Source organism: Notolepis coatsorum, assembly GCF_963971535.1.
Source record: "Notolepis coatsorum genome assembly, chromosome: 1".
Classification (NCBI taxonomy): Eukaryota; Metazoa; Chordata; class Actinopteri; order Aulopiformes; family Paralepididae; genus Notolepis; species Notolepis coatsorum.
This window is the reverse complement of record NC_140165.1, coordinates 176,717,076-176,727,624: the sequence shown is the minus strand read 5'-3', so window position 1 is coordinate 176,727,624 and position 10,549 is coordinate 176,717,076. Positions and strand designations below refer to the sequence as shown.

The following is a 10,549-nucleotide window of genomic DNA, read 5'->3' as shown; positions in this document are numbered from 1 at the left end:
TGGACTTTGATAGTTCCTCCAAAGAGGTACCGTCTGACATCTGACTTGAGCTGCTGTTACATTTAGTCAGGATTTCTGACTCTCTGACAAGTCTGAAATGCAGTTTAAGACAGGGTTCCTGCCATCATGGAAAACCTGGAAAATAGAATTTAACATTTTTACTTTCCATACCTGGTTATGTGAAATAAAAATGTATATCCAAAAGATGTTGTAATGTAATCATAATCTTTAATTTTATTTAATAATTTCCTCCAATCAGTTCTTCATAATCACGCTTGTCTATTAGTCAAATCTAAAGGAATAATGGCCCAAATAACACAGTTCTAGATTATATACAGTAAATCCCATAGTTGTTGCTAGCCAGATCAAGACCTGAGTTATTCAAATCAGCTTTTCTACCATGTAAAATCAATACACATACAATTACTCCACCTTTCCTATCTTTAACTAAATGTACACAATCTAATCTAATAGAACCCCTCAGACTGTTCTGAATGATTTTGAATCCAAATCAATAGGAGTGTCAATGTGATACATCAACATTAATGTTGATGTATCACATTGACACTCCTATTGATTTGGATTTAAAATAATTCAGAACAGTCTGAGGGGTTCTATTAGATTAGATTGTGTACATTTAGTTAAAGATAGGAAAGGTGGAGTAATTGTATGTGTATTGATTTTACATGGTAGAAAAGCTGATTTGAATAACTCCGGTCTTGATCTGGCTAGCAACAACTATGGGATTTACTGTATATAATCTAGAACTGTGTTATTTGGGCCATTATTCCTTTAGTTTTTACTAATAGACAAGCGTGATTATGAAGAACTGATTTGAGGAAAATTATTAAATGAAAGATTATGATTACCGGTACATTACAACATCTTTTGGATATACATTTTTATTTCACATAACCTTTCCAGGTATGGAAAGTAAAAATGTTAAATTCTATTTTCCAGGTTTTCCATGATGGCAGGAACCCTGTCTTAAACTGCATTTCAGACTTGTCAGAGAGTCAGAAATCCTGACTTACTAGGAAAAATGTAACAGCCGCTCAAGTCAGATGTCAGACGGTACCTCTTTGGAGGAACTATCAAAGTCCAAGAAAAAACAAGACACAGTCTAATAACGGCGTGGCTTCCCTGTGCAATCTTTAGCTATGGATAGCAAGTACCTACCATTAGCTTGGCTAATGTAAATATCAACCACTAGGGCAGCAAAACGACCATGGGCTTAGTTACTCTTTAAGATTTTTTCCAAGCCAGACCCCACCAAATAGGAATTTCCGACATCCAACTTTGAATGGAAAGTAGCATTAGGACAAGATTTGGTGGTGTCCAGGCTGCTGTTAGGCGTAGTAACCCCACACAAACACAGCTACAGCCATCATGATGAGAGCATTGGCATTCACTACATTTTTCCACACAGAGTCCTCGCTGATATCAGGCAGCTGTTTAGACGCCTCGGGAACTTCCTGCGATGCGGTCAGCTCGGGGTCCTCGGAGCTACCGCCCACACCACAGAACCAGCCAAACAGACGACAGACGCCCGACTTCTCCTCGGCCACTGAAGAGAAAGTGAAATGATTCAGAACTATGTATGTATGTAGATGTGTTTTGTGATAGGGTGTCTGGTGGGTGGTGGTCAGAGAGACCATTTAATAACCAGAAGGTCATGGGTTTGCAAAAGCCAATGGTCCTCATTCTCGAACGGACTTACAAGAAAAGTTACGAGCAAATTTCATCGTAACTCCACTTAGGGCCCGCGTCCACTTGGCGCATATTTCTGACCGCACGCATCTGTTTTCAATGTATTCCAATGGGGAGGGAGCGCATGCGGCCGCCTCTAGGAAGTGCGCTGCCGTCGGCTTCTTTTCTCAGCTTTTTTGTGCGGCCGAAAGTTGAAACTTTCTCAACTTTCAGAGCGATGCGCTGGAGCTCATTTTCAGACAACCAATCACAGCCATTCATCTACCACTCTGTTTGTAACCTGACACCGGAGCTGCCTGCCTGTCTGGCTGTCTCCCACAGACCATTGAGATTCGCGACAAAACTAATAATAATAACTACACGAATACACTACTAAAAAGCTTGTCTCCCACAGACCATTGAGATTTGCGACAAAACTAATAATAATAACTACACGAATACACTACTAAAAAGCTAATAAAAAGCAAAGGGCGAACTGTGGTGTCAGGCAATAACTATATATATAATTAATATACAATAAAGTTATTCAAATATGCTATAATATGTGCAAAACCGCGGCATGGCTGTAGATTTCTTTCTGTCATCTACGTTTTTTTCTCTGTCACCGCATGCATGCGCCCCGCCCCATTCTACCGGGGGCGCACTCCCAGCATGTTTCACGGAGAAATATGCGCTAGGTGGACGCGGGCCCTTACTAACCTCTCTGGTCGATTTTGGCATTCTCGAACAGTTCCTTTTCGGGGATTCGCTCATAGCTAAGAGCAGGATTTACGAGAGCGGAAAAGCAGTTGTAAGTAGGACAGACTTGTGTGCACCCGTGTTCTTAAGGGCTTCATTTAGGAGAAATCATGGTGATTGTGTTCATGTCGATTCTACAGACATCCTCAGATTTAAATAATTATAATAATAATAAATACGACAATATTTGTATCATTAACAATTACGATTTACATTTATAGTCATGACTCATGACTCAACGAGGCATTGTGATGTCTGAAAATAAATAAAAACACTACACAAACACTGCAAATGACAGTGAATGAAAAAATTTATAAATAAGAACTAAACTCAATCGTGCGGATATAGCTATAGTGGAATAGAATGGACACATACATTCTGCTCTCAGCACACCCCATTCCTTTCATGTAGGCTATATATTTGCCATGTTCTCTATTATTATTCATTGTTGGTTTTATTTATTTGGTACATTGAGAAACATTCACGAGTTGTCGGCGTATTTAGATCACTATCACTGGGGCACGTGCCCCAGTGTTGATCAGCTGTGCCCCAGTGATCCAGTTGATCAGGACTGCTGTTAATACTTCGCTTTGAAATATTTTGTATTTTATTTTTTTATAATTTTTTAAACAAACATATAAACAAACATGACAACACACGATAAGATATACAAGCATTAATTGTCAGGGCACATCCAATGAGATCACATTTTAGTTAGTTGTCTTATATAAGATATACCCCTAATACCTGTTATCTAAAAAAACCTACACACATATGCTCAGCTCGAACCCCCCCTCCCGGACCCCACCTTGAGAAGTACCTCCACTATCCCTCGCACCTAACCAGACACTACCATTATAAGCTAGCTTTTATTCTCTCCACCACTTCTAACCACATTGACATTTTGGATTCATTGAGACCCAGAATTCTTGCTGTAGATATTTCATGGTAAATTACATCGAGATATGTAAGAAACCAAACTTTACGGCAAATTTTTTCCGGTTGAAACCAGCGTGATGCGATCAGCTTTTTGGCTACTGTGATACCCGATAAAACCAATCTCTTTAGCTGTGGATTCACTGCAAACTCAAAAACATCATTCAATAGTAATACCGAGGGGTGTACAGGTATATTCCAAGATACGAGTTTTGATATTTGTTGGGTCACATCTTTCCAGAATGCCTTAACTGGTGAGCAGTCCCAATACATGTGCATAAATGTCCCTTCGTCCCCATTTGTACATTGGGTGCATTTGGAATCTTGTTTAAGCCCCATTCGGCACAGTCTTATAGGAGTCAAGTATGTCCTGTGAATATAGTTAAGATTGATTTGTTGATGATCCGGGTTCCTTGATGTAAGTCGGACATTTGCCCAGGCTCCTTGCCAATCAAAGTCATTTTCCAGGTCTGGTATATCCCTCCTCCAGACAGAGTCAAGTTGGAGGGTTTCATACGAGGACGTTAGTAATTGATGATAAAATTCTGAAACAAAACCTCTCGATGTCTCTCTTGCGTAGAAGAATTTGTGGTATCTGTGGTGTTCAATTGGTCTGTCTAATGGAACACCGTGAGACTTCAAACATAGCTCTAACTGTTTGTGAAAAAGCCATGTGGACTTGGTGAGATTAAATTTTTTTTTTTTTTTTTTTTTTTTTTATTATTGCAAAACAAAACTTATTAAAAGTCAGTACTCAACACACAATGTATAATGAAACTTTCAGTAAATGTGGTTAAAATATATGCAAGCTCTTCCCATATAGGGAATCTTATAGGTCGTTTTCCAATTAAGAGTGCATTGTTATTGAATAAGGGAGTATGATTGTGCCATTTTTGTGGGTTAGGATTTTTTTTTTGTGATTCACGCCATATCCGGATCGCATGAGTAATTATGGGGCCAAATTTTCGTTCACAGTGCTTGATTGGTAGTTTAGTGTATGCTATGTCCTTCAGTCTATGTGGGGCTACTATGTTTTCTTCTATTTTTCTCCAGGATGCTAATGCTTGGGAGTCAAACCATGTTGTCAATGGACTTAATGTGTACGCCTTAAAATATAGGAAAAAATCTGGAAATGCCATGCCACCATCTGCTTTATTTCTCTGTGCGGTGGATCTTTTTATACGTGGTGGTTTGTTATTCCAAATAAATTTGTATGTGGAGGAGTGTAATCTTTTCCAGTAACCCTCTGGAGGGGGTAACGGTAGCATTGAACTGAAGAAGTTGATTTTAGGTAGTACATCCATCTTAACTATTGATATCCGTGCTTGTACTGTGTTTTTAAGTTTTGACCATCTATCAAGGTCGTCTTTGATTTTGTTTTGGATTTTTGTGTAGTTGTGCTTCACCGTTTGTCTTATGGTAGGGAATATTTCCACTCCCAAGCATCTGAAATGTTTTACCATCGGTATCTGTCCTGGGAGGGTTGTATCTTTTTTTGCAGGGGTGTTAAGTGGAAGGAAAGCCGACTTCGGCCAATTTATCTTAAATCCCGATAAATCACCAAAGTCCTCAATCAACTTGAGCAGATGAGGCAATGTGGTGTTGGGGTTTTGCATGAACAATATTACATCGTCCGCATATAAACACATTTTTTGTTGTGTGCCCTTGATTACGATTGGTTCTATGGATTGGGATTGCTTTGAAATATTATAGTGAAATATTTTGCACTGTTGTCGCATTTATCTTGTTCAAATCCTCCAACAGGCTCTTTTTTGTAAGTTGACTGGTTTGCACACCCCTATGACAGCTAATACATGGTACATCCCAGCAGTCAGCTGGCCTCGCGCAGTTCACAGGTAAAATCACACAGTGCTGCGGTCGCATTCTGTCATGATGGCAACCCCGCCAGCTAAGAAAGTTAAAGCAAAAGAAATTCGGGCATTCCATTCCAGCACTTGTGGACAGACTACTACGGGTTTGTGTGTCAGAAGGACCAGGGCCGGACTGGGGAAATAATTCATACCGGGAGATATAGCGCGAAATATAGCCCCAATCAGGCCCTTTTTAAGCGGGGGGTCTGGGGGTCCCCCAACAGGAATTTGTTTGTTACAAAGACTTAATTTCCTGCATTCTGGTGAATTTTAGTGCATGTGAATCACAAACTAATGAGCCAACAATTGCTTAGTACAATGTACTGTTATGGACCTCAAATAAAACTGTTGTGGCACTAGCAATGCTACTCTCTCCACCTTCAAAAAGAAAAAAGCAAGAGCACAACATATTTTTCTATTTACTATTATAATACAGTTAACCACTCTCTCCTGTAAGGGCCTTTCTTTTTCTTTGTTTTATCCCTCTCTCCTCCACCCTCTCTCTTTCTTCCACTGTCCATCTTGACATCAACGTTAATTGACTTTCGCTCTCTGATCTCTACCGAGTTCCTCACTACCTGGCTCATTGCCTGGCTGTTATTCTGCATCTGAGTGCCGTCTGCCATTTCATTCGCCGCTTCCGCTGTCAATCAGTTGTATCGCCTGGTCCCGCCTCCGGCCCTCCACCAATCACAAGCGGCAGCACGGCTCCATTGTGTGTGTGTGTGATCCGCGTGAGGGAGAGAGTCAGATAGTTCTCCAACTCTGTCGCAGACAGTGAAATCCTGAAACAATGACGTGGCAAAAAAAAAAAAAAAAAAATTATTATAATAATTTTTTTTTTTTTTTTTTTTTTATAATTTTTTTTTTATCTGTGCAGGCCAGGCCACGGGAAAACTCCCGGTGCTCCCGATGGCCAGTCCGGGCCTGAGAAGGACCGTGCTGTGTGTACTTATGTTGAAGGCTTGCCAAACAAAGAGACAATCAAATCAAGGATAAAAGATATCCCCATGTCAGCTCGAAGTGTCGAGCGACGCATCAACGAAATGTCCGAAAATATCAGAGAACAGCAAACAGCTGGATTAAAAGATGCTCTGGTGTGCAGCTTAAAGGGACCAAGTAAGCAAAACAGTGCCAGGGATCTCAGGTAGGCTGCGGCAGCTGTTTATTTTCCTACACATGGCATGTTAACTTGAACGTCTTTCTCTCTCTCTCCCTCTCTCCTCTCTCCTCTCTCCTCTCTCTCTCTCTCTCTCTCTCTCTCTCTCTCTCTCTCTCTCTCTCTCTCTCTCTCTCTCTCTCTCTCTCTCTCTCTCTCTCTCTCTCTCTCTCTCGCTCTCTCTCTCCCTCTCCCTCTCCCTCTCCCTCTCCTCTCCTCTCTCTCCTCTCTCCTCTCTCTCTCTCTCTCTCTCCTCTCCTCTCTCTCTCTCTCTCTCTGGCCTTGCTCCGGTGGAGGGATTGGAGGAGGGTGTGCCATCATGTTAACGCAGCCTCAGTTAAACCTTGCGACGACTGAGCTGTGTTCTGGTCATGTGACACTACACATATTTAATTGAGACCCTTTATTATTTCAATTTAGCTGGAAATACATTGATACATCATTCAGTAACATTTTCAGAGCCTTATAACAAAAACATTATTACGGTCACTGTAACTGAGGGGTACAATTCCCTGACTGTATTGATAAGTATGGTATCATTAAACCACTACCGTCTTATGTACTTTAATTACTGGCCATACAGTACATGATATATCTAATGATGAACACTTCCCCACAATGAATCGGTTCTACACAAAGTTGTATTTAAGTATTTATTGGAGCAAAAGGTACATAATATACTTTACTTTACTTCACTTTGAATGCGCTTATAAGGCAAAGGAATGTGCGTAGGTAAATCAATAACGAATGTCCATTCTCATATTACGCAGGAGATAATCATACAACCTGAATCTTAGGGAATTATATCTATGGTACACTAGTAATATAGCGGGAGATACTGGAAGGGTCCCCCCGGTTGTAAGCCAGCAAGGGTAGAGGATTTGTCGGTAGTAGAGTCTGGGTCAACGATGATAAGGAGACTCCGAGTACAGGAGTCGGTGCAATAAGATCTTGATCCACAGACGAATACAGCTGTTCTCCGTAGCATGTAGCTCCACATGGAAGAAAGCTAGCCGGCCTCAGGCTTCTGAGGGACGGACTCGACGTGGCTCCTCACAGGGTAAATCCCACACACTTGTGGGTGTCGGCGATTCTCCGCTCCATTAATTACAGGACCAAAAGCAAATATAATCCAGCCGAAAAGGGCTATGCAGTCGTCGGGTAGATAATCCAGTGTACATGTCCACATGGTCCTCGTCTAGGGCTCCTCGGGTGAAAGCGCCGTGATAAGCAGCCCAGCCTGGATAAGCACTCTAGCTGATACGAGGAAACGTTGGTGATGCTGGTCACTGTAGAACTTTAGCCGCACGATACACTATACACAAATAGACTATTACTGACTTAATAGAATAGGTCGAATTCGACGGTACAGCGTTAAACTCTGACACTTCAGTTATTAATTCGCACGCGGTCTCAATGCTCTATTTGGGGCCAAACAGGCCATACTTCACCGCACGTCGTATCGTGGGTGAGGCTTCAACTTATTGGGTAACTCTCTAAGACTAAGTTTCTGTATTCACCTGCACCGTATTTATACGCTTAGATGAATAAACTAGTACCAGCTTTATTCCTGTCTCATATCCTTGCGCAATACCGTTCATGTCCAGGCATGTCCCCGGCGGTGACTTTGAACCTGACTTTGGAGGCATGGCCTTGGCGCCTGTGGACCGCTGTCCAATAGGAGAATGAAATATTATGGTCTGTACTAGGCTAAAGGGATATTCCGTGTATATGTACAAGGAATATACAAGGGATATCAAACGATATACAAATATTATGCAATATATATCAATCAATAAATATATATATTCGGTTTAATCTGATCCTTTGTAACAGTCACCATTGTGACCAGTGGGATTCTTTTTACTCAAAATGTGAGTATTACCAAGTCACCTTGTGTTCTTAAAACAATGACAATAAACATAGTTTTATTAGGTTGAAATAATGTGGTTGTGTACTTATTTTTTCTGTTAACTTATTATAGATTGAAAACTGAAAACCAAACAAAATGTGCTATATATAGCCTACCGTCTGCGTCGAATATGAAATAAAGGCATCTAAATGATAAATTTTTTCTTTAAAAAAAACAAGCTCAATCAAAAGATTCTACATGATTCCAAAATAGTGAAGAAAATGACTTTAGGAAGAACAAAGGCAGAGGCTCTGGTCCTTGCTCCAAATGCAGTGGGTGATGTTCTCAAGGCCTTAACATCAGACAAACCCCTCCCATTCTCCATACAGATGGATGCATCTAACCTAACCCTAACCCTAAAACCGAAATAAAGTTAAAAATAAAATAGTTACAAAATCTGCCCATTTTCGCCCAAAAACCGGGCAAAAGCGGCACAAAAAAAATTCACATACCTTGGTGCCCCCCTGTGCCCCAGTATAGTGCTTGGTCTAGATACGCCCCTGAGTTGAACCCACACAAATAACAACAGACACAAAGGATAAGTAACGGTTTCCATATAAATCTATAGTTTATGCAGGTGGCTTGGTGATGATGCACACAGAGCTGCGTGCTCCTGGGCCACCACACCTCCAGTACAGGTAATGTCCACCATGGGCACGTGCGCATCAAGGCACCCTCCCCATATCTCGTTTCCATATCTCAACAGAAAGCAATACCACTCCATCTTTCCTGGATATGCACTGTCCCCCTTCTGTCTGATTGTGTAGGTACTGAGGGTAGTAGGGTTAGTAGCTTCTGTCTGATTGTGTAGGTACGGAGGGTAGTAGGGTTAGTAGCTGCTGTCATTGTGTAGGTACTGAGGGTACTAGTAGGGTTAGTAGCTTCTGTCTGATTTTGTAGAGAGACACCCTACCTGCTCTAGGAGCACCACAAATGGCAGACTTTGTCCTCTGTCCCCTCTGGTGAAATGCCTACATGTATGTGCATCTCAGAGGGATATGCAAAGAAATACATTCATAATCACATTGTGTGGAATAGGGCCATTGACTGCTCCAGATTCTTCCATTTCTTAAAGAGGATTGAGAAATGTGTCTATATGTGTGCCTCTCCATCTGTTTGACTGTGACAGCTCTCTCTCTCTCTCTCTCTCTCTCTCTCTCTCTCACACACACACACACACACACCTGGGTTGCTCTCAGCTTTCTCTCTCTTCTTCTCCTCCGCCTCTCTGCGCGCTATCCTCCCTCTCTCCTCCTCCTTCCAGTCCAAGTCCTCCCTCTCCTCCTTGGAGTGGCGCAGACTGAATACCAGGCGATAGAGCTGAGAGAAGAGAGAGAGAGCGATCTCTGAATTCCATCACTCACTCACTATACAGTTATATTGTACATGTGCACGGACACACACACACACACACACACACACACACACACACACACACACACACACACACACACACACACACACACACACACCAGTCAGAACACACTCTTGTGAAAAAGTATAGTTTGATGGTAATTTCAGTTTTACTATGGTACTGCCATAGTAAAAGTTATGTATCGCCATGATACCACTTTTGGATTGTACTTCAAATTCAAGTTCAAGTTTCTTTATTAGTTGTCATACAAAAGTACAGAATACTTTTATATAAAATGCTTCTTTCTGTTTTGCGCCAGAGATTGTGCTAGATAAAAATAGATAAGTATAAAATAAGTATAATAAGTATAAAATAGAAGTCAAGTACGTAGACAAAAGTGTTCAATATATACAATGCAGAGTAGAAAAGTAACTGAGTTACAATACAATATACAGTACAATGCAGAAATGGGATGAGGTACAATTTAGGTACAATTTACAGTAAGGTGTAATGAGGTATGAGTTGTAGTGCAAATTCTTTACCAATAAATATAAAGTGTGTTAAGTGTCTGTTGTGAAGGGCCAGATTAAACCGAATATATATATTTATTTATATATATATATTTAATTGTATTTGTATATTCTCTAATATTCCCTGATATCCCTTGTATATTCCTTGTACAATATGCATTGAATATCCATTCTAGCCTACTGAACATCCCATAATAGTCTCCATTCTACTATTGGTCGAGACCTTGGTGCCAGGCTGCCATACCCCTCAGACCCAGTTCAAACGTACCGCTCGACATGTACGAACAAGTCCTAGTTCCGCGTAGGAATTTGGCTACCGCACCACTAATGGGACTATTT

The 10,549-nt window shown here is 41.0% G+C and overlaps 1 protein-coding gene across 1 annotated transcript in view; it reads right to left on the bottom strand.

Annotated features, from left to right (window-relative positions):
- Positions 1-1,349: 1,349 nt before the first annotated feature.
- The window catches only part of slc5a2 (solute carrier family 5 member 2), a gene marked incomplete at its 3' end in the record, with an annotated part of 148,989 nt that continues 139,789 nt past the window's right edge, over positions 1,350-10,549 (bottom strand). The window contains exons 14-15 of the mRNA XM_084332380.1: positions 9,511-9,646; positions 1,350-1,567 (exon numbers count right to left, since the gene is read on the bottom strand). Of these exons, the coding sequence (XP_084188506.1) occupies positions 1,350-1,567; positions 9,511-9,646 (354 nt within the window). The remainder of the gene's footprint in view (positions 1,568-9,510; positions 9,647-10,549) is intronic.